This window comes from Salmo salar, chromosome ssa03 (assembly GCF_905237065.1).
Source record: "Salmo salar chromosome ssa03, Ssal_v3.1, whole genome shotgun sequence".
Lineage (NCBI taxonomy): Eukaryota > Metazoa > Chordata > Actinopteri > Salmoniformes > Salmonidae > Salmo > Salmo salar.
The window spans coordinates 15,532,283-15,557,254 of NC_059444.1; the positions used below are offsets into that span (position 1 = coordinate 15,532,283).

At 42.8% G+C, this 24,972-nt stretch overlaps 3 protein-coding genes across 3 annotated transcripts; 1 reads left to right on the forward strand and 2 right to left on the reverse strand.

The window, feature by feature from the left end:
• Positions 1-5,184: 5,184 nt before the first annotated feature.
• LOC106599036 (mitochondrial import inner membrane translocase subunit TIM44) lies at positions 5,185-10,291 on the reverse strand. Its single transcript, XM_014190086.2, has 13 exons — positions 10,213-10,291; positions 9,787-9,891; positions 9,477-9,650; positions 9,108-9,188; positions 8,621-8,770; positions 8,144-8,277; positions 7,910-7,995; positions 7,521-7,613; positions 7,181-7,305; positions 6,922-6,972; positions 6,621-6,710; positions 6,329-6,439; positions 5,185-5,473 (listed from the first exon to the last, which is right to left on the reverse strand). Exons 1-13 carry the CDS (start codon positions 10,240-10,242, stop codon positions 5,354-5,356), a joined length of 1,350 nt encoding a protein of 449 aa, XP_014045561.1. The 5' UTR covers positions 10,243-10,291; the 3' UTR covers positions 5,185-5,353.
• A 4,759-nt stretch (positions 10,292-15,050) lies between these two features.
• LOC106599038 (ras-related protein Rab-11B) lies at positions 15,051-19,982 on the forward strand. The gene is made up of 5 exons (XM_014190088.2): positions 15,051-15,296; positions 16,800-16,995; positions 18,663-18,856; positions 19,486-19,566; positions 19,695-19,982. The coding sequence occupies exons 1-5, from the start codon at positions 15,257-15,259 to the stop codon at positions 19,835-19,837; spliced, it is 654 nt and encodes a 217-aa protein (XP_014045563.1). The 5' UTR covers positions 15,051-15,256; the 3' UTR covers positions 19,838-19,982.
• Positions 19,983-20,480: 498 nt separating this feature from the next.
• marh2 (E3 ubiquitin-protein ligase MARCH2) lies at positions 20,481-23,274 on the reverse strand. Its single transcript, NM_001141898.1, is given in 5 exon segments — positions 20,481-20,922; positions 21,405-21,614; positions 21,740-21,935; positions 22,236-22,471; positions 23,054-23,274. Coding segments are annotated over 4 exon segments (741 nt in total). The 5' UTR covers positions 22,415-22,471; positions 23,054-23,274; the 3' UTR covers positions 20,481-20,766.
• Between the last annotated feature and the right edge of the window lie 1,698 nt (positions 23,275-24,972).

Consider the following 24,972-nt stretch of genomic DNA (forward strand, 5'->3'; position numbering starts at 1 on the left):
TGAAACTCCTTTCAGCTCCACTTCGGTTCAGTGTGCCGTTGCAAATACTGGATCAGGGCCACAAAGGATCACAGTCCAAAAGGGTCAGAGTGAACTCTACTCAAAGGTAAAGTTTTGTGTATAACCCCGATGTGGTACACATATTAAAGTGTTTCACCTTTTTGTTTGTGGGTATTCACTGAATTGCATCTACTTTGAATCTCCTGCACATGTGTGTGTGTGTGTGTGTGCCTGTGTGTGCCTATGCGTGCGTGCATGTGTGTGCCTGTGTGTGTGTGCTTGTGTGTGTATGTGTGTCCTCGGGCTCCGGAGAGGGATCAGTATGAGAAAAGAGGAGAAAGACGGACAGAGGAATAGGACTGATGGCCTCATCACAGGAGACAGCAGTGAAACAGGCTCTCCTGTTATTGAATATGTGTGTGAATATAAAAGCATGTTTTATTTAAAACCGTATGAGCCTCAACGGCCAAATCCATAGCTTTATTTATCAGCCTCAACGGCCAAATCCATAGCTTTATTTATCAGCCTCAACGGCCAAATCCCTAGCTTTATTTATCAGCCTCAACGGCCAAATCCATAGCTTTATTTATCAGGCTCAACGGCCAAATCCATAGCTTCATTTATCAGCCTATACTGCCAAATCCATAGCTTTATTCATCAGCCTCAATGGCGAAATCCATAGCTTTGTTTATCAGCCTCAATGGCCAAATCCATTAACAGCTATCAAAGCGTGTCAGTTGACCAGATAAAAAACAAAGACAACATGCTAGATGTGCTTAGACACACAAAAAAAGAAACGGCCCTTTTGCAGGACCCTGTCTTTCAAAGATAATTCGTAAAAATCCAAATAACTTCACATATCGTCATTGTAAAGGGTTTAAACACGGTTTCCCATGCTTGTTCAATGAACCATAAACAATTAATGAACATGCACCTGTGGAACGGTCGGTAAGACACTAACAGCTTACAGATAGTAGGCAATTAAGGTCACAGCTATGAAAACTTAGGACACTAAAGAGGCCTTTCTACTGACTCTGAAAAACACCAAAAGAAAGATGCCCAGGGTCCCTGCTCATCTGCGTGAACGTGCCTTAGGCATGCTGCAAGGAGGCATGAGGACTGCAGATGTGGCCAGGACAATACATTGCAATGTCCGTACTGTGAGACGCCTAAGACAGCGCTACAGGGAGACAGGACGGACAGCTGATCGTCCTCGCAGTGGCAGACCAAGTGTAACAACACCTGCACAGGATCGGTACATCCGAACATCACAACTGTGGGACAGGTACAGGATGGCAACAACAACTGCCCGAGTTACACCAGGAACGCACAATCCCTCCATCAGTGCTCAGAATGTCCGCAATAGGCTGAGAGAGGCTGGATTGAGGGCTTGTAGGCCTGTTGTAAGGCAGGTCCTCACCAGACATCACTAGCAACAACGTCGCCTATGGGCACAATCCCACTGTCGCTGAATCAGACAGGACTGGCAAAAAGTGCTCTTCACTGATGAGTCGCGGTTTTGTCTCACCAGGGGTGATGGTCGAATTCGCATTTATCGTCAAAGGAATGAGTGTTACACCGAGGCCTGTACTCTGGAGCGGGATCGATTTGGAGGTGGAGGGTCCGTCATGGTCTGGGGCGGTGTGTCACAGCATCATCGGACTGAGCTTGTTGTCATTGCAGGCAATCCCAACGCTGTGCGTTACAGGGAAGACATCCTCCTCCCTCAAGTGGTACCCTTCCTGCAGGCTCATCCTGACATGACCCTCCAGCATGACAATGCCACCAGCCATTCTACTCGTTCTGTGCGTGATTTCCTGCAAGACAGGAATGTCAGTGTTCTGCCATGGCCAGCGAAGAGCCCGGATCTCAATCCCATTGAGCACGTCTGGGACCTATTGGATCGGAGGGTGAGGGCTAGGGCCATTCCCCCCCAGAAATGTTTGGGGACTTGTAGGTGCCTTGGTGGAAGAGTGGGGTAACATCTCACAGCAAGAACTGGCAAATCTGGTGCAGTCCATGAGGAGATGCACTGCAGTACTTAATGCAGCTGGTGGCCACACCAGATACTGACTGTTACTTTTGAGACGCCCCCTTTGTTCAGGGACCCATTATTCAATTTCTGTTAGTCACATGTTTGTGGAACTCGTTCAGTTTATGTCTCAGTTGTTGAGTCTTATGTTCATACAAATATTTACACATGTTAAGTTTTCTGAAAATAAACGCAGTTGACAGTGAGGACGTTTCTTTTTTTTGCTGAGTTTATGTGTGATGCATTGCAACGATAGACTATTATTATACCCCTTAAGACTGAACTTTGTGAATGACGGCCAATGAAAAACAGCGACAAAGCTTCAGCATCATACAGCATTCTTTATTCATGGCAGAAGTAAAACACATTGTTTTATGTCATTGTTAAAAACCAACAACAACAAAAATGGGGAAAATACAAACATTTATTTTGGTCGACTCAAATGAAATGGATGGATGTAAACAAAGAGATAGTCTCACAGTTGAATCCTAACTTGAGATCCACGCGTGTACCTCAATTTCCACAAATCTCCCATCAACATAAATTCATGTTTGCGTGAGCCAGAGTTGAGCACGAGTGTCTCAAGTTAGGATTCAACCCAGAGTGGAATCAGGTGATTTTACACTAAAAAACCCTCTTCTTAGATATACTGTATAGTATGAGGTTTCTGCCACTACAAGGGCTGATCACTTCAACTTCCTGTGAGCGTCGAGGAGTTGCCCCAACCCCTGTTCAAGGATCAGATTTTTTATACCCCATAAAGGTTACGTATAGGATTGGGCATAGGGACCTAATGGTTACATATAGGACTGGACGTAGGGAAATCTGATTCTAGGCCTTCAAATGGACCTTATCTGTCAACAACTAAACCTGAAAAATCTGGTTAATATATAGTTAGAAACAGATCTATATTCAGTTAGAAACTGACCTTGTGTCAACACATTCATGGTCCAAGTTGTTCCATAAAAACCTCCAGGTCCTATATCCTTTCATTTACAAGCTATATTTAACCATACTTTATACAATGTGGTCATTGTTTTGTAGAATAGTCCATCTCAGAGCATTACATGTACATGTTATCTATATAGACGGCTGAAATATGATTGTCCATTTCAAAATGCTTTCTTCATGCTAGAACCAACCAACTCTTCACATCATAACGATGGTCATTGTTCTGTAACGTTAAACGCAATGAATGAAACACTGAAATCAGTTAGCTACAACCAACCACAAGCACCACTTCAGAAATATCCATTTCAGTTAGAATTATGGATAACAAAAATAATAATTTCAATTACCAGTATTCTGGTTTCCCGATGTGAAAACCTTGTAATACAGTCAGACAAACTTATGTAATAAATAAAAAAATCTCAAAAACAGCCATAAAAAGTATAAAGGAATGTAGCTGTTGCTGGCAGCCATCTTCTGTACTGTACCCTATACGTACATGTGGAGGTATTGACAACATAAGTGCAAAAGGTGAAACGGCAATTATTCAGCTGAAGTAGTAGTGGCCTTATGACAAGCCTGACTGTGGTCCCAGCCTAGCTTGCTAAGAAGCGGTGTTTGACATATTCATTTAAAATACGCTAAGTTTCTTCTTGTTGAAGACACATGACAGGATGGAGCTTTAACCATAAATAGGCTTAAATATGACTATTCGAAGGATCCCTCTGCTCCAAACCAGGCAACCAGCATGAAATAGCATGCCTCTTCCACTGGGAGAGATGGAGAGAGAGAGAGAGAGAGAGAGAGAGAGAGAGAGAGAGAGAGAGAGAGAGAGAGAGAGAGAGAGAGAGAGGGGCACAGGCGCTTTGTTTTTAGAGTCACTTGGTGAAAACAAACGGTCCTTTTACGTCGAGACCTCCTCCTGTATCCATAATACACACTGTTCTGATCCCAGGACCACACACTCACACACTCCAGTGTGCTTCTTCAGAGTGGCACGCTGCCACGTCCTGTGTGTGTCCTCCTGACGGGCTGTGTGATGTTGCGGTGTATACTGGGTTGTGTGCGTGTGTATAATGGGTTGTGTGCGTGTGCGTATACTGGGTTGTGTGCGTGTGCTGGGTTGTGTGTGTATACTGGGTTGTGTGCGTGTGCGTGTACTGGGTTGTGTGCGTGTATTGGGTTGTGTGCGTGTGTGTACTGGGTTGTGTGTGTACTGGGTTGTGTGTGTACTGGGTTGTGTGTGTACTGGGTTGTGTGTGTACTGCTCTACAACATTCGCAGAGTACGACCCTGCCTCACACAGGAAGCGGCGCAGGTCCTAATCCAGGCACTTGTCATCTCCCGTCTGGATTACTGCAACTCGTTGTTGGCTGGGCTCCCTGCCTGTGCCATTAAACCCCTACAACTCATCCAGAACGCCGCAGCCCGTCTGGTGTTCAACCTTCCCAAGTTCTCTCACGTCACCCCGCTCCTCCGCTCTCTCCACTGGCTTCCAGTCGAAGCTCGCATCTGCTACAAGACCATGGTGCTTGCCTACGGAGCTGTGAGGGGAACGGCACCTCCGTACCTTCAGGCTCTGATCAGGCCCTACACCCAAACAAGGGCACTGCGTTCATCCACCTCTGGCCTGCTCGCCTCCCTACCTCTGAGGAAGCACAGTTCCCGCTCAGCCCAGTCAAAACTGTTCGCCGCTCTGGCACCCCAATGGTGGAACAAGCTCCCTCACGACGCCAGGACAGCGGAGTCAATCACCACCTTCCGGAGACACCTGAAACCCCACCTCTTTAAGGAATACCTAGGATAGGATAAAGTAATCCTTCTAACCCCCCCTTAAAAGATTTAGATGCACTATTGTAAGTGGTTGTTCCACTGGATATCATAAGGTGAATGCACCAAATTGTAAGTCGCTCTGGATAAGAGCGTCTGCTAAATGACGTAAATGTAAAATGTAAATGTGTGTGTACTGGGTTGTGTGTGTACTGGGTTGTGTGTGTACTGGGTTGTGTGTGTACTGGGTTGTGTGTGTACTGGGTTGTGTGTGTGTGTGTATGTACTGGGTTGTGTGTGTGAGTGTGTACTGGGTTGTGTGTGTACTGGGTTGTGTGTGTACTGGGTTGTGTGTGTGAGTGTGTGTGTACTGGGTTGTGTGTGTGAGTGTGTACTGGGTTGTGTGTGTACTGGGTTGTGTGTGTGAGTGTGTATGTACTGGGTGTGTGTGTACTGGGTTGTGTGTGTACTGGGTTGTGTGTGTACTGGGTTGTGTGTGTACTGGGTTGTGTGTGTGAGTGTGTGTGTACTGGGTTGTGTGTGTGAGTGTTCTAGGTTGTGGGCGTGTGTGTCCCCCTCTGTCTCTTCTCCTTCCCTGGTCTCTCAGAGAGCCTGCTCAGTGCTGGAGGCAGAGATGTCCAGTAGTCTCCAGGCAGCGTTGGGGTTGAGCTCCTCCTGGTCCCGACACAGAGCCCACACGTACATCATCCTCAACACCTTCTCCTGGGGGGTGGGGGGGTAGGAGAGAGAAGGAAAGGTTGGAGGAACAAGAGATATCACCAAGAGTAGGAGAGAGGAAAAACAGACAAAGAAGACAGGGCAATGGTTAGAAGAATGGGAAAAAATATAAAGGTTAAGGAAAGGGAAGCAGGAATGGACTACAAGAAACAGGGCTAGAAAGAGGTCTAGGGAAGTTGGACAAAAGATACCATCTGTATAAAAGCCTGTTACCTCGATTTAGATTTAAAATCCTGCTAAATTTAATTTGAGATTCTGGTAAACTCTGTATGTTTCCTTTCATGTGTCCTACCAATTATTATTATTTGATTATTCTCCATGGCAACCTATTGATACAAAAATAATTATAAGTTATTTCTCAGTTTTCAGTTGGCTTTTGAGGAGACCAGGGATATTTGTGCGTTTTTGACCAAATGTAAGTCATAACAAATACTTATTTAAATGCTGTAAGTTTCCTACTGTTATATGTAAATACAAGTCATGTGTATGTAGAGGGGTAACTTTCTTCACCAGTTTATTTTTATCATGTTGTAATATGTGATTAGCCTACCAGTTGGCGTAACTGTAATGTTCATTCTCCTGAGAGGAATTATGGTGTGTTATTTTTCTCTTATTGTTAATTGTTTATAGAGACTGCTGACATGACTGTTTACTGTAATAGTCTTTGACCAGAGTGCAGTCCGGTATCCGTCTACTCCCAGTGGCTAACCACACAGAGAGTATCAGACCGCATATTACCATCAAAGGCTAGAGAGATGGACAGGTTTAGGAGCAAAATGACCCAGGACAGAGAGAGATGGTAGAATAGATATCACAGAGGTTGTAACCATGGTAACTCACTGGATCCCCTTCCACCAGGTCTCCCTTGGGACTACGAATTACCATGACCACCTGGGCCTGGAACGTGATGATCAGCACAGGGCCTTGATCCATGAGCTTCCCCATCGCCAACTGAGAGAGAGAGAGTAGGAGAAGGAATGGCAGAGAGGGAGCAGGGGAAGGAAATGATGTTAAACCTGAAATAATGACAATCAGCTGGCTACCAAAATGTTGGTGGCCGACTTGTACATGTAGCTCAAACACAGTAATGACGTGGCCTGGTTGGGCCTGACAGACACATTCATGTACTTACATCTATGTTGTCTATATCTAGGACCTTGGACTGGAACATTAGACCCAGGGCCCTGGCCTGTTGGATAGGGTGGGCCAACTGACTGTATGTCTAAGGACAGAGAGAGACGAGGGTCAAAAGGAAGGAAGAATGCAATTCGAAAGTATTTTTCACCCTGATAGTGATAAGAAAATCAAATAAAAACTATATTTCTGAGAAAAGAAAGCATGCCAAGTAAACCCTTTGTACAGACACTACTTGTTACAGACATCAGTAAACATAGAAAAGAGGAAGAGAGTACGGTCTGTATAAAACTACTTACAGCTTCATAGCACCAGTCCTTCAGGACCTCCAGCTCTCCACGGATCATCGCCTGCACAACAGTCACATAGGTGCATTCCTAAACATTAGTTACTGCAGAGCTGTACAGTTCTCTTATAACAAAGCTAACCAACATATAATCAATTCCAGTCATCTATGGATTACACTTCTGGTGAGCATTTCAAAAGCTCCAAGTGCTCATGATTAACGATTCAAAACAACAAAAACATTGATAAAAAAAAGTGCTTGAAAGCCCCTACCTCTAGGATGTTGGGGATGATGTCCTTCTCACACTGTTTGAGAAAGGAGTCCTTGTCGAAGCTGGGGTCTGCCTTTAAGATCTCAGTCAGCACCTGAGACATCTCAGTCTTCGAGAAGAGACCACCTGCCAACCAAATAACAAGGATTTGATGTAAAAACAGTGGAAAACCCATGTAGTCCAACCATCCATCAGAACATCTGAAGGAAAAGAGGGTAGTCACTTTGTGGCCATTGACATACCAGACAATATAACAGAGAAACTATTGTGCACACCCTGTAATCCCCTCAGAGTGATAGAATGATTAAACCGGGACATCATTTAACAGAGAGGTTGTTTACCTAGTAGATCGGTGACTCTGTCGGTCACGGCTCGAGATGCTCTCACAAGGGCGTTGTCACTCTCGTCATACTTCATTTTCATCTCAAAGAACCCTGAGGAGTGAGAACAGGAAATATCACAAAGACTTCTAAGACTCTGGGACCCTCCACAGAAAATCAAATAAGATACAACGTAAGAGAAAGTGTTTCTTGATCAGGAAAAATCCCATCTCTGAAAGACTTGACATCGAGATATAAGTACAACACCGAAAAACTCTGCCTCCACTTTGCCCATATAATGAATATAGTGCCACCTGTTGACTGGCCAGTGAAGTGCACACAACCATGAATGTGACCTACGATTACATCATTCTCATGTTATCTGATGAAATTCAGTAACATTCTCTTACTGTTGAAAACCATATTGTTGTCCTTGAAGTCCTTCCACTGTGCGTACCACTTAGAATCCTTGTGCAGAACAACACCCATGTCCTCTCTGTAAGTCAAAATAGACAATTTATATCAATTGGTTGTATTTCCTAATAGTTTCAAGCACGGCTGAATGGACACACATAGCATTGTCGGTGAATGGGAAAACTTCTGTTAACCATGTCGTAGTTATGAACAAGTAAAAAGGGACATACTCATTGGCCTCAAAGACACGGTTGTCACTCTCCCCTCCCTTGAAGGAGAATTCACTTCTCTTCCTGAGTTGAGAAGGAGCCCTATAGGTACCATCGTCTACCACATCAATCTCTCTCTTCACTGACTCCATCCCCTGTACACACAGAGGGAGGGGGGAAAGGAGATCAGTATATCAGTCAAATTATTCCATAGAATTCATGACGTTTGACTCATTTTCAGCCTCCATTTGATGCTTCAATGTTTCTTAAAAAGTCCTTCAACAGCTGGTATTTACCCCGAAACAACTGGTTACAACTGCTACATTCTTATGCTTATTTAAAATCATTCAACACTATTAATGATACATAGTAATCATGTATGTAAGCCCATTTTTAAGCAGGAACTGGGTAAATAGCAGACAAAATAATAAAATAAAGCGTAACCAATTTCCTTCAATGGAGAGTTGTGTTACTTATTTTAAAATGCCAGTCTCTGACCTGTGAGATTGCCCTGAAGGCGCTGGTCGCTCCCAGCTTCTCTCCTCCTTTGGACACAGACTCAGCAGAGTGCCTGGCCGTCTTGGCTGCCTCCTCCACCCCCTCCTTGATCTTCTTCCCCAGGTCTGTACGGGTCACTTCCTCAAAGCCCTGGACAGAGAGACATGGACCACAGCAAGTTATAATGACTTTACTTCAGGCAGATTAGTGGCAAGCTACTATAAATAACAGTTCCACATGAATGGCATCTTTGGGTTAGCACGATATAGAAGTGAAGTTTAACTCATAAGCTGTCCAATACCTCAGCTGAAATAAAAATTTTATAAGAAAAATATAAAAACAGATTTACACCATTGATGCGCTAAAAGGAGTACACAACAAGGATTAAACATTTGCCTTTAGGATTCATTCTGAGGGTTTACTTCAACTGATAATGTCAATGGCCTTTGTTCCATGCATCATTATCAACAGTGTTACAATGACTCACCTCTTTCACAGTCTCGGACAGAGTCCCCAGGGTCTTCTTGAACACCTCAGAGGTCTTTACCGTCTCTGATTCAATTGTTTTCTGGCAGAAAGAAACGGTTGACATTGATGAGACTTCACAGTCAAGCATCAAGTGTGCATGACATCACAAGGGTTTGTTCGGAACACAGATGAAAGTCAACTTGTCACCAACCCTAGTCCTGGACAGCATGTGCAGGCTTTTGTTCCAGCACAGCACTGACAATTAAACTTATCATCAAGACCTTCACTAGTTGAAGGTTAGAACTGGGCTAAAACAAGTCTGCACAACCAAGGTGAGTGACCATGGGCTTAAAGGGACATTACACTCCAAAATCCAATTTGAGCTTACAAATTTCCTCCGAGCCTGTTGCAGGGCATCCGACTCCTCCAGCCTCTTGGCCTCCTCTCTGAACTTCTTGATGTTCTCCTTCATCTCCTTGTCCTTCCCAAACTCCTGCCTCAGGTTCTCCACAAACTCCCCGAAGAAGCCTTTACGACTAGGTCGTTCTGACGCATACCGCACCTGAGAGAAAGAGGTCACTTCAAATATAAGTGAATGACAGAATATGAACAGTTGGTGTATTGGCTAGTTAGCTACCACCAGATCCATCACTATTTGAAGATCAACAAGGATAATGCGTTGGATAATGCATAGTTACCTGCACAGGGACAGCCGGAGAACAACATATCCTGTAGGCATCTCCTCTACTGAATGAGGAGACGACAGCACGGCATGGCAGGAGTAGAAGACGTCTTCCGACCAGCTGAAGAGAATTACAACATGGGCTATAACCAAACATTCCTATTGAAGCTATTACAATACATATCTACCTGTTCTAGCGTTATGGTGTAACATATAGAAATAGTAGGCTATGAAGAATGCCTGATATGTTTAGCTAGCTAGAATGTTCATGAACACCGACCGGGAGGGCTATGGCCCATTTCATAACTGTCATCACATAATAAAATGTCACGTTATTCAAAAAATATCGTCGAATGTTAAATACTGAGCTGTAAAACTAATCAGTCAATATCCATCGATTGCCAGTACAAGCAATGGGGAGTTATACTAAAACAAATCTCACCTCATAGCACCGACACACGGAGGCTGCCATCTTGATCTTGAACGCATTGGGCAATGAATGGAGGAACGCCTAACGCCCCACCCCGCAGACTGTCGACCAATCGCGTTCAGGTTGTTATGCCGCGTCACGCGGTTGCTAAAACTAATCGTCACGCAATCCCTTTTTAAAGTCAGGGTATGAGTCAGGAAATATGCCTATTTTCCACGAAAGTACGTAATGTCACGATTCAAAAGCTATACAATATTACAGATAGCAAGTTAATTATATCACATATTGTACTTCTTGTTGACGAAATTCATGCTAATGTTGGGTTTTTGAGCTAGCTCCCAATTGACTCCCATTCACTCCTTGAAGGAGCTGGGGCAACGTACACAATGGGCGCTAATACGATTCCAGTGGAGTTTCCCATCTCCTTAAAAGTGTCTCTGATGGAGCACGTGCAACTCCGCTGCAGCTGACCTCCTGACGGATCCAATGGGTGGAGACTAATTTGAGGAGGTGAGTGTGTGTCCTTCTGCAGTCAAGTGCCTGCCCTAGCATCAATAAGGAGAGGTCTGCAACCTGGTCTCTGAGCATTTCGTATTTCTGTATGATATTTAGTATGATATGTTACGTGTTGTATTAATTTGTGGATGTCCATCATCCATTTCGTATGATATGTTACAAATTGCAATTTGTACAATATGTTATGAATTTGACAAATATTCAATGTTTTTATTTATTTAACCAGGTAAGTTGACTGAGAACACATTCTCATTTACAGCAACAGAATGGGGAATAGTTACAGGGGAGAGAAGGGATGAATGAGACAATTGTAAGCTGGGGATGATTAGGTGGTCATGATGGTATGAAGGCCAGATTGGGAATTTAGCCAGGACACCAGGGTTCACACCACTACTCTTACGATAAGTGCCATGGGATCTTTAGTGACCACAGAGAGTCAGGACACCCGTTTAACGTCCCATCCGAAAGATGGCACCCTACACAGGGCAATGTCCCCAATCACTGCCCTGGGGCATTGGGATATTTTTTTTAGACCAAAGGAAAGGGTTCCTCCTACTGGCCCTCAAACACCACTTCCAGCAGCATCTGGTCTCCCATCCAGGGACTGACCAGGTCCAATCCTGCTTAGCTTCAATCCTGCTTAGCAAGCCAGCCGTGGGATGCAGGGTGGTATGCTGTGGTATGTTACGAATTTGCAAAATGTATGATATGTTCGAATTCCAATTTGTTGTGGCTAATGTTAGCTACTAGGGGTTAGTAGTTAGGTTAAAGGGTTAAGGTTAGGGTTAGGGGAAGGGTTAGCTAACATGCTAAGTATTTACAAAGTAGCTAAAAAGTAGTAAATAGTTGCAAAGTAGTTGCAAAATGCTAAAGTTGTCTGTGATGAGATTCAAACACACAACCTTTGGGTTGCTAGAACGATTATATCTGAGGGAGGACGGTTTAGGGTAATTCAATATTGTGTGGCTGAAGGGCGGGTTGGTGGCGGGCAGGTTGAAAATCCATAAATGGATCATTCTTGGGCAATTTATATAGGTTACATTGAGGTTTCTCTTTCATTATTTTAGGCTATCTGGTATTAGTGCATAAGCCTAAACTTTAGGGCTTAACTGTACGCACGCCAAAAAGCCTACAAAGCCAATCTCCAAATAATGCTTTTGGGAATGGGCAGAAAAATCCACGGAGGCAAAAAGGACATTGTCAAAGTTTAATTCTATAAGACAAAAGCTGTGAAAGGAGAATTTAAAATAAAGATGAGCGAGTGCCAGAAAAGTAAAGTTTGGGAAAGATTTGGTGAAGTGGTAAAAGAGGATGATAGCAGTTTATGTTATGTGTGATGATTGTGAGGCGCTATACAAATTCGACAGTCACAAAACGGGACTTCAAAAAGGCCTATGGCATGTCAAGGGAACTGTATCCTACTGTTTAGATGGGTTAAATGGAAACTGAAATCTGGACACTGACTGTAGGTCTATAACCTCTCACACAGCCTTAACAATAACTCCCGCAGAATTAAGCATTTCTTGTAGTAAAATTATTTACCAAATGTAGGCAAAATTTGGACTTGGGAACAGGAGTGGAGAAATATGATTTCTTTCTTTCTGCATCTTGACAGAATGCAATGCTCAGTTTAGATACAATATGTAAAGGTGTTGTCTTCATCATAAAATCTGATAGTAGGCTTTTTCAACCACATAAAATATGCATCGAAGCCTAACTGAAATCTTATCAGAAACACATTGCATTGTTTTCATAGCTTTATTTTCCCTTACAACCGGTCAAACTGATGTAATTTGGACATTTTTGCACAGAAAATCTTTCCCTTTGTTTGTGCATTACTGTATTTTCTCCCCGGTCCCTAAACGTCTTTGCTCCGCGAAAGATGACAGAGAAAATTTGACCAATGTCAACTCGATTGAAGATTCATTCTATCGATCTATTACATTATTCTGTTGGGCAAAGGTTTATTTAGTCTTCTAGGGCAACATATGATGACAAAAGAGAAAGTTGACTAACAAATAGCCTACCAAAATGTCGGAAATTATAAGCAGAAACACATCCCTGTCAAAAATCGTTCTGTCATATTTGACTGTAGCCTATAGTGCATTTTATATATTCGCGGGTTAGGGTTGGTTGCAGGCCTCAGATTTTCACTTTATCACATATAGTCTGCCGGTTGTGCATGGCTTATTATTATTATTAACAATTGCAGGCGGGTGCGGCTGAAGGAAACAGCTGACCTGAGCACCACTAGTTCGCGTTATACCCTCATTTAGTGTTTGCCTTAAAAGTAACTGTCTATCTTATGTAACCATACCAAACGTAACTTATCATACTAATTTCAGTGTCCCGGAATTACATTTACTATGTTATGTCATATTATGAGACCAGTCTGCCATTTCTAGACAGAAGTTTGATTCAAAAACCTAGATATCTTTGGCATTGACGTCTATGCTAAAATTACATGTTCATGTTATGGGCATTGAATATATGACATGGCTTTTTCTTTGCAACTCTTCACTGTTGACGTTGAGACTGGTGTTTTGAGGGTACTATTTAATGAAGCTCACAAGTCCTCAACTGGCAGCTTCATTAAATAGCACCCGCAAAACAGTAGTCTCAACGTCAACAGTGAAGAGGCGACTCCGGGATGCTGGTCTTCTAGGCAGAGTTCCTCTGTCCAGTGTCTGTGTTCTTTTGCCCATCTTAATCTTTGCAACACTGCCTTGAAGGCCAGCATCCCAGAGTCGCCTCTTCACTGTTGACGTTGAGACTACTGTTTTGAGGGTACTATTTAATGAAACTGCCAGTTGAAGACTTTTCGAGGCGTCTGTTTCTGAAACTGGACACTAATGTACTGGTCCTCTTGCTCTAGTTGTCACCGGGGCCTCCCACTCCTCTTTCTATTCTGGTTAGAGTCAGTTTGCGCTGTTCTGTGAAGGGAGTAGTACACAGCTTTGTACAAGATCTTACGTTTCTTGGCAATGACGAGTTTCAGAAGAAAGGTCTTTGTTTCTGGCCATTTTGATCCTGTAATCGAACCCACAAATGCTGATGCTCCAGATACTCAACTAGTCTAAAGAAGGCCAGTTTTATTGCATCTTTAATCAGAACAACCGTTTTCAGCTGTTCTAACATAATTGCAAAAGGGTTTTCTAATAATTAATTTGCCTTTTAAAATGATAAACTTGGATTAGCTAACACAACGTGCCATTGGAACACAGGAATGATGGTTGCTGATAATGGGCCTCTGTACGCCTATGTAGATATTCCATTACAAATCAGCCGTTTCCAGCTACAATAGTCATTTACAACATTAAAAATGTCTACACTGTATTTCTGATCAATTTGATGTTATTTTAATGGACAAAAAATGTGCTTTTCTTTCAAAAACAAGGACATTTCTAAGTGACCCCAGACTTTTGAACGGTAGTGTATATATTAAAATACAAAAACACAGTCATAGGAAGCACAAATAAAACATGACAAATCACCCAGAAAAACCGTTACAGTCCTCCACAAATAAGTCCCCAATCAATACTTTAAAATGCCCAAACGGCACTAGGACATCAAGATTAAATATATTTTGAATGTTGTTCCTGCAATACGGTGCATTAAAACTAAAATTAGATTTACCTAGCTCGGCGGAGACCCTAGGAACCTCAAAAGTTAACCAATCCTGTGAACGGGTTAGGCAACTAAGGTGTCTATACTTCAACACCAAAGTTAGATAAAACGGCATTTATGAAGTAGCGCCTTGTAAACAAAAAGGGAGTAATGTAGAGATCTACAGGTCATTAGTGAAGTCCAGCCAACCTTTTGATACAGGATGCAGGGATGAGTATCAAACTGTCCCCTGTAACAAAACCAAGGACACTATGGTAAACTGAGTCCAAAGGTTTAAGACTAGTAGCAGCTGCACTTTGATAAATAATATCACCATAATCAAGAAGAAAGTATGAAAATGTCGCTCTGGATAAGAGCCTCTGCTAAATGATTAAAATGTAAATGTAAAAAGGTTGACTGAATGACGTAATAGCCGTTTGTTCAAGACCTCACCTCTCAACCTGACTTTCTCTTGATTGCCAATATCAACTTGATGAGGAGAGAGACTATACTTGAATATTATTAGTATGCAATTAATATTGATTTGTTTTAGATGTAAATATTGATCAACCATATGCACAAGGGCCCACTGCTAATTTAGGACATGAACTACAAGGATGAAGAGTTGTGTGATAAACAAACTGAGCATCTAACACTCTTTCAATGGCCCTCAGCAGGGATAGGTTGTGCTGTTTGTTTCCTATTAGTATGACAGCCAGCAGCGCCACCGTGTGGAAGGTATGGAAACAGGGACTCCTCCCCAGTGCAGAGTTCGGAGATCTCTCTTCCTGCGGTCAGCCTTGTTTGACAGACAACATTGGCGCATTGTTTTACACATTTATAAAAACAATTATCCCGTACATACAGATAATTCAGAGGCATACAATTTTGCACATTATTTTCGGGAACAAGCGCTGGAGAGGCCTCGTCTAGAATGGGGAACAGAGACGATGAATACGATTTCTTGTTCAAAGGTAAATTTTGATGACTGCATTCGCCCGTTCATAGGACCTTCAGTAATTCTATCATTGTTGCGTTCTGTCCAATGACAAATCAGACGTCAGTGTGAACGAATAATAACAAATAGTCTGGATAAATGTTTTAGAAATAAACATTGTATGCGTCTCTTTGGTGGAAAACGTTTGCTACTATGGCTACATAAATGCTGTCATTGTAACATTGTAACAACGCCCACAGCTATATTTTTAGTTAAGGTGCAACACCCTATCTGCGGTTGCTTCTTTGACTTTATGAACACTGATGAAACCATAAAAGAGGCACTGTTTATCAATAGGTTACTGACAAGAATGCTGTTTTCCCATTTATGGTTAAAAGAGGTATATGAAGTTTTAATTTTTATTGTGAATTGTAGCCTCCCATATCCCATAGATACATTATTTATATTTTATTTAATGAGGGACTATTGATTATGCAAATGTTGAATTCATGTAGATTTTTGATAGAATTAGTGAAAGGAAATGTACAACTTGACAATGTAGACCAGTGTCCAAGGACCATATAACACTGTGAATACTATCTCAAGACATCCCCCTTTGATCTATTCTAGAATGTCATCCTTTGATTTCCATTGAGCTCGCCAGCGACACCCTGTATAGAGGTCTATTTATGAAGTGATACAGAGTATCTTCTGTGGAGTAGACATCAGCCGATAAAGGGTTCTCCTCTTCCTCCCTCACCATCATTTAGAAACCCTGTTGAAACAGGAAAGCCAAAAGTGGCCCAAAACTGTCGATTTAGGTTGGACGGAGCATGTTATCAGCTTCCTGCAGCAGCAGCGTGATGCCACAGGGACAAAGTTCAGCTTTATTTACTGTACTGTGAGAATACAAAAGGGCTCCACCTCGACAGCCCCGTTGTGACTGCCTGGCCTACTCCTGTCACCTCAGTGTTTTACTGTCTGCTAAATACAGTAGAATAGGCCGTTTCTGTCAGCCTGTTATTGTAGTAAAAGTAATAATAATAATATTATTAATAGTCAAATTGTATCATTGAGTTCAGTGTTTCTCAGCAGTGCTCTTAAGGGGCCCATCTTTGTACATGCTAGAATTTCACTCAAACTGAACTTCAATTAGACACCAACTACTATGTCTCCTTGGTTAAGGGGTAACCAATTAAACAAAAGACCTACAAGCTCTGAGAAATATTGACAGAAGTATATAAAGACATATACCACTTCAAATAGGTCGATTTCAGCCATCCACTTCTTCAATATTGTCAATGGATGTGATTGGAAATGACAACCTGCATTATGTAACAGTTGTAGGTGGGAGGGCCAAGTCACATAATGGTGAAGAATGCAGGCATTGATCCAAGGTCTAACCCAGGATCCTGGATCCTAGTACATCAATGAAATACCTGTTGACTAGGCTAGCTCATCTGACAGTTAGGCTGTAAGAATTTCAGCATTTCTCTCTGTCTTTCTCATTCTCTCCATCTCTTTCTGTCTCATTATCAAGTTGTGCTAATTGGGGACTCTGGCGTCGGGAAGAGTAACTTGCTCTCTCGGTTCACACGGAATGAGTTCAACCTTGAGAGTAAGAGCACCATCGGTGTGGAGTTTGCCACCCGCAGCATCCAGGTGGATGGGAAGACGATAAAGGCCCAGATATGGGACACGGCTGGACAGGAACGTTACAGAGCCATCACCTCTGCGTAAGTCGGGTGGGATTCCTCATGGCTGCATATTGAGGCCTCTTGAAAAGTAAATGATTGTCAACAAGGATCACAGAAAACAATAATCTAGTGGTTTCAAATCTTAGTCCCAGAGAGGTACATTGGTGACTCAACTAATCAATAAACTGCTCATTTCCTTGATGAGTTAAATCAGGTGTTTTAGTGCTGGGTTGAAGTGTGGAACATAAACCTACACACCCTATAGCAGGTTAGCGTTTTCGTCATGAATCTTGTTCTGGAAGTAGCTCTGCAGAGTGGTCACTAGCTGGTACAGCCACTAAGTCATACAATCTGATTTGAAACTTAGCCCTAACCTTAACCACACTGCTAACCCTAATGCCTAACCCTAACCTCACTGCCAACCCTAATGCCTAACCCTTAACCTCACTGCTAACCTTAATGCCTAACCTAACCTTAACCACACTGCTAACCCCAATGCCTAACCCTAACCTCTCTGCAAACCCTAATGCCTAACCTTAACCTCACTGCTAACCCTAATGCCTAACCTTAACCTCACTGCAAACCCTAATGCCTAACCCTAACCTCACTGCTAACCCTAACCTTAACCTCACTGCTAACCCTAATGCCTAACCCTTAACCTCACTGCTAACCTTAACCACACTGCTAACCCAAATGCTTAACCTAACCTCACTGCTAAGCCTAACCTTAACCTCACTGCTAAGCCTAACCCTAATGCCTAACCTTAACCTCACTGCTAACCCTAATGCCTAACCCCACTGCTAAACCTCACTGCTAACCCTAATGCCTAACCTTAACCTCACTGCTAACCCTAATGCTTAACCCTAACCTTAACCACACTGCTAACCCTAATGCCTAACCTCACTGCAAACCCTAATGCCTAACCTCACTGCTAACCCTAATGCCTAACCCTTAACCTCACTGCTAACCCTAATGCCTAACCCTAACCTTAACCTCACTGCTAACCCTAATGCCTAACCTTAACCTCACTGCTAATCCTAATGCCTAACCCAACCTCACTGCTAACCCTAATCCTAACCACACTGCTAACCCTAACCTCACTGCAAACCATAATGCCTAACCCTAACCACACTGCTAACCCTACTGCCTAATCTAACCCTAACCTCACTGCTAACCCTAATGGCTAACCTCACTGCTAACCCTAATGCCTAACCTAACCACACTGCTAGCCCTAATGCCTAACCTCACTGCTAACCCTAATGCCTAACCCTAACCTCACTGCCTAACCCTAACCTCACTGCTAACCCTAATGCCTAACCCTAACCTCACTGCCTAACCCTAATGCCTAACCCTAACTTCACTGCTAACCCTAATGCCTAACCTAACCACACTGCTAGCCCTAACCCTAACCTCACTGCTAACCCTAATGCCTAACCCTAAATTAAGACCAAGATCATTTTTGTTTTCATGAATTTTTACAATATAGCTAATTTTGACTTTGCAGCTGACCCATCTATCGGTTATCACTCCATTCTGCCTCCGGGGCAAGAATCATGACAATAAATCTATCTCTTCAGGATCAGGTTTGGCGAGCACTAGCCGATCACGAGCCTCATCACCAATCAGAGTGTCTGACTTGGAGCCTCACTGGAGCCCCATACATTGTCTGTTGGTGCATTGAGATTGATAAGCAGTCTTTCCTACAGCTATTACAGAGGGGCAGTGGGTGCTCTCCTAGTGTATGACATCGCCAAGCACCTGACTTATGAAAACGTGGAGCGCTGGTTGAAGGAACTGAGGGATCATGCCGACAACAACATCGTCATCATGCTGGTGGGCAACAAGAGCGACCTGCGCCACCTCAGGGCCGTGCCCATGGATGAGGCCCGGGCTTTTGCAGGTACTCTGGTCTTTTGGCAGGGGGAACATGGCCTGGTCCCAGATTTATTTGTTCTGTCTTGCCAACTCCTATGGTGATTGTCATGGCAATGACCATAGGAGTTGGCAAGACAGCACAAACTAATCTAGGACCAGGCTAAGGGGTACATCATCTTGGAACAGCCTTCTTGCCTTAATTAAGTGGTCCTAAGGGAACACTGATTTTGAAGAGATGGATAGGAGGACAGTAAAATGAGAGCAGCTCCATATAGTTGCTTTCACCTATCTGGAACTTTTATATCAGTGATCATCACAAGGGAATGGGAGGAGTATTGTATTGGGACAGTATTGCTATATTTAGCAGCCTAAATGTGTAATGCAAATGGTGTTGAGGCAGCTTTAATGTGAAATGTGGCAGCAGGTAGCCTAGCAGTTAAGAGCGTTGGGTCAGTAACCAAAAGGTTGCTGGTTCGAATCCCTGAGGCAACTGGGTGAAAAACCTGTCTGTGCCCTTGATCAAGACACTTAACCCTAATTGTTCTGAAAAACAGCGTCTGCTAAATCACAAATGTAAATAGAGGGTATATTTTTTTCCAGGAACTGTTTAATAATGATTGTGTGACTCACTTTGCCCTTTCTCTAAACCTGCAGAGAAGAACACTCTATCCTTTATTGAAACTTCAGCCTTAGATTCAACAAATGTAGAGGAAGCTTTCAAGAATATCCTTACAGGTACAGTATAACAGCAAAAGGACTGTCTGGAAAGCCAATTGCTTTGACATAGTGAAGATGAAGTAAACTAGAAAATCCTCTTTTGAAGTATTGAGATGCACCACAACAGTCTAGTCTACTCTCCACAGAAATCTATCGCATCGTATCGCAGAAGCAGATCGCTGAGCGGTCCGCCCATGACGAGTCCCCTGGAAACAATGTGGTGGACATAAGTGTTCCGCCCACCACAGACCAGAAAGGGAACAAACTGCAGTGCTGTCAGAACCTGTAACCCATGATGACGCTTACCTTCTCCTTTCTGTCATCTCAAAGTGTTGTGGCGCAAACATTCTTCATTTTGTGTAATATACTTTTGTTTTTGATAGCTTGTCAACTCACATTATATTAATGCCATAAAATAAAATTGTACAATATTACAGTAGTTGAGTGGATCTCTCATGTTACCTGTGTACTTTGTATGCTCCTACATTCTGGACCACTTGCAAGGAGTGTAGTCCCTTAAATGTCCACTAGATGGTATGTTTGGTGCAGTCAACTGCATCAAGTGATCATTACCGATCTAATACTCCTGTTTAAGTAACTCAGAGATTCAGCACACATGCATTCCAGATGTGCCGACTGCAAAGAGTCCCTTATGTTTTATTGCACAATGACCCAGCTTACTCAAGGGAGTGCAACATAAAATTATTTAGCATACCCTGCATACATTGACTGATACTCCAAAACACTGCAGTTTGTTCCCTTCTTCTCTCTCCCACTTCTACCAGCTTCCAAAGGGCAAAGAGTTAACAGAAAACATCATATTTAGACTTGGTCGTTCACATGGTCATTGTTCTGAGAGAGTAAATTCATATGGCTATTGGATGCCAGTTTTCCAAAAACAGCTAAATACATTGTGAAGGAGGGGGGGTAGTATGTTTCAGATATACTGTATTAACATGCTGCATCAGTTACATCCCTCTACATTAGCTGTGTCCTTCCGTTTGTGTCCTGATTTTCCAGGCCAGTGTTCATAATCCAGCGATGACATCAGTGACACTTCATTCCACGAGTCCAACACGTCCCAAAACCACTGGTTATAGTTAATATCTGGGCTCAAGTGTTTCATATAATAGAGAATATGGAGAAATAATCCCCAGAATGGTCCACAAGTGCAGAAGTTCAAGATATATTACACTTTTTTAAGTGAGACCACGGCGCTCATACGATGGTCTCGTCAGTCATTTTCTTGGTTGACTTGGTCGGGACGGAATGTTGGGTAGAGTGCGCTCCTTTAATTTCAGGCATGAGCAGGCGCACTTTCTGATTGGTCCTCCTCCACTCCGAGTATAACTGACAGTGATAGCGGAACGATACCTGAGGGGCACGGAGACAGACGTCAACAAAACTACATCAGACGGTTTCATATGCACTACAGAGCAGATTGGTTAAATATACCGTTGCTATCGCAGGCACGCACAATACAACATTAGACATATTGCATGACAAATGTGTATTTGCTCTGCAAAATGGTTCGACTTCATTTGATGATTGTGAAACTATTGTAAGCTTTTTTTCAGAGTACAAACAAACCATTCTTGTTGCAGGCACAAAAGATTTGTTGGCACATTACTTGTCTCCCCTGAATATAAAATGGAAAGGGCACAGAATACCATAGACAAGAAAAAACAAACGATGCGCCACAAATGTCTAATTTGTCTCACAAATGTACTAATAGCGATTGTAAAGCACACATTTACACTGCAAAAATATGCTGTCGATTAACAAAGGTGGAGTAAAGTAACCCATGGTAATGGTGATAAGGGATGTGTGTGTGTGTGTGTGTGTGTGTTAGTTACCAGTGTCCAGAGGACGTAGATGGTGAAGAGAGCAATGGTGAGGGCGATGAGGCCCACAGCCTCCAGCCGGCTGTTGAGGGTCAGGTGGTCCTGGGCTCCCCTCAGACACAGCCAGCCAGAGATGGCCGCCAGTGGCGTGATGAGCATGAAGCAGGCCATGTCACACAGCAGCGTGCGCTTCTCACTGCGAGGGCCTGGGTCCCGCAACCACTGGGAGGATGCAAGGAAAGGTTCATTATTAATATGCTAATTATTCTGTCATTACTATGGTGATCGAGGACTTAAACAGAATTACCCATCCACCTGTCACTCACTCACACACACTGCCATTTTACCTGTGTGAGGGGCTGGGGTCGCCGTTCGACGGTGAACTCGGTGTGGCAGAGCTCACAGTAGCTGGTGTTGGAGGAGGACAGCCACTTCTCCAGGCAGCTCTTGTGCACCTTACCCAGTGTCCCCGTGCAGCTGCAAGGGGAGAGCAGCATTTCACCACCGGCCCCCTCGTGGCAGATCCGACACATGCCTTCATTACTAGACAAATAGAGGAAGAAGTTGTGCCTGGTGACCACTCGTTTCATAACAAATGACACATTAAATGCACTATAAACAAAATACATTATTTTCATCAATATACAACATTTATTTATCAGATATGCTGAATCTGAGAATGACACAGTATGTTGCCCTCTCCTAAAAGCTTTGAGATCTATTTGTCCATTGTTTATCTCCATTCAAGGAATTGTTTATTTATCAGATCGAAGCCAAGGGTCACATTCCCAGTCATCCATATTTACAAATAAAGATAAGAACCCTCTTGAAGAACCTCCTTACCTCTGTGAGCCCATTGCCTTGACAACAGTGGAGAGTGGGCGGCCATCTTTGGCCGTAACCTTAGCGACGTACTGGGCCTGGCCGGCATCTGGCTCCTCTACCTCCTTGGGCAGGTCGGCAGTGCTGTCTGAGTAGTCACACAGGGAGCCAGGCAGGTGGCAGCAGCCTGGTGTAGTCATGGCGCTCTGGTGTTGGTGACACGCCTCTCCTCCCACTGCTGTGGGCAACTGTTTGGACTGAGTGACAATGTTAGAATGTAACATTGTTACAAGTTACTTGTGATGGTTCATGACATGTGAGGTGATCAGTCCATAGAAATATAATCCATATTCTATTGATCAGACTTTTATCATGACATAAACCTTTGGGAAAGGTTTTGCAGACAATGTCAAAACAGGATTTGACACAGGGAACTATGTAATAAAGAGGATTCGAATTAAAGGGGACATTCTTTATAGCCAGGCGCATACTTCATTTTGACAAGCTTATGTGGTGGTGGGTCATCAACATGTCATCAACATCAAAGATAAAACTGACTGTCAGCAACTATAGACAAAGTTCGGCTCCAGTGAATCAATAAATGACCAACAGACACAGCCAGACAGGATAAATGGTTGGCTGTCTAGTTACTGTAGCTAACTACGTTACTGTTAAGCATTCATGTTTTCACATCCTCTCTACGTTAACTAACTACGACATTTCCACCTGTTAACTAAGTTAACAAGCTAGCTAAATAAATCAATACAATGCAATGCAATGAAAAGCTATGTATGATGAACAGTTATCTAGATAGCGTTTCGAAACAAGGTATAACGTACCGTATAGTCGACACCAGCTCCCCCTGGCCTTAGCTAGCTATTTGGCTAGCTAGACACGAGAATGACATTGACATTTAGACAGAAAACGATGCTTTAGGAGGAATACAATATATGATGGCAAGTCGTGTATTTGCTCCATTGGCTGGATAATTTATTCGTTCGTAACCATCTCCCGTCTTCTTGCAGAAACGGTGTATTTTTCACGGATTTCTGACAGTTAGCTGACTTGCTCGCACCTCTCTCAGCTGTGCAGTGACTGTATCGTTATGGTCACGTGATCATCGTGTCTGGTGACGCATTACTATTACCGCGATACAAGGGTAGCATGATTATTCATAAGGTACCAATTATTCTACAAATTAGGCTCATATGTGAGCACCCTGAAGTGGCAGTAGCCACTGTCCTAAGACTATTGGCAAGAGAAAACAATGCAAGACAAGATGGTATACAAAAAGTGTATTTTTTATATATATATATATATATATATATATATATATATATATATATATATATATATATATATATATATATATTGCCGCTAGGTGACACCACTATTGTCAAATATTTCATATCTCAGTTTTATATTTGGACATTGTAGGCATACTGCTACTTGTCTATGAGGTTCTTAGGTTGAGTTTCATATGTTGAAGCAGAAAAGGTTTGATTTATACTTTTACTTTTAATACTTAAGTATATTTTTGCAATTACGTTTACTTTTGATGCATAAGTATATTCACAACCAAATACTTTTAGACTTTTATTCAAGTACTATTTTACTGGGTGACTTTTACTTTTACCTGAGTAACTTTCTGTTAAGGTATCTATACTTTTACTCAAGTATGACAATTGGGTTCTTTTTCCACCAATGCATGCTAGTAGATACCCATAGACTTCCAGTATTGGCTCGCGAAACTATCTCCAACTTCCTTTATTTTGGACACAGAGATATAAAGATGTATCCACAAGTTCATCTGACTCTGGGGATGTAGATAAAGGGCCTCATTGCCAGAATTCTAAAGTATCCCTTTAACATAGAAACCTGCGGTCGAGGCTGCTGTTTTCTTTCACTTTAACTTGAATCATTTTCTATTAGGGTATCTTAACTTTTACTCAAGTATGACAATTGGGTACTTTTTCCACCACTGTCTACGTAAACACGGGTAACAACTCAGGGTAGAGTCTAGAGGAGCTGCACTACCAAGGGTTCCTGAGGGTGGATGAGGTGGAGGTCAAGGTGCCAGTAGACATTGACTGTGACTCCTTGACAGCGCTGGACCAGATAGCCTCCTTGAGGACTCTTCAGGAGGAGATGAACAGACTGCTGGACATGGACACTTTGGATTGTCTCTCGAGAACAATTCGCTTTGAAAGCAGACCAATTCCGGAGAGGAGTGGATGCGCAAAGACATATTGCAGTGGTGTACGCACCGCCACCCCGTACGCTTCAAAACCGTAAGTATTTTTTTATTTTTACCAATCCTGTGACAGCCTATGCTTTTGTCATTCTTACTTTAATTTTAAATGTGAAAGTTGAAAACAAGTCCTAGATTTATATAAGTTATCTGAATAAACCAAATGTTGTTGTCTAGTGGAGATCCCTTACATCTATTGACGCAACATGGGGCTGAACATGAGGTGGAGGTCAAGGTGCTAGAGATCGACTTCGCTTCATTCACCCTGAACTGGATTTCTTTCTCCAGTACTCTTCAGGCGAACGACAGAGTGCTGGACATGGACAAGGTGAATTGTCGCTCCCTGTTTTTACATTTTTTATATAATTCGGCAAGTCAGTTACCCTGGCCAAACCCTAACGACGCTGGGCCAATTGTGCACCGCACTAATGTCGAGAACAGTTCACCTTGAAACCAGCCCAATTCCCGTGAGGAATGGAAGCGCAAAGACGTATTGCAGTAGTGTAC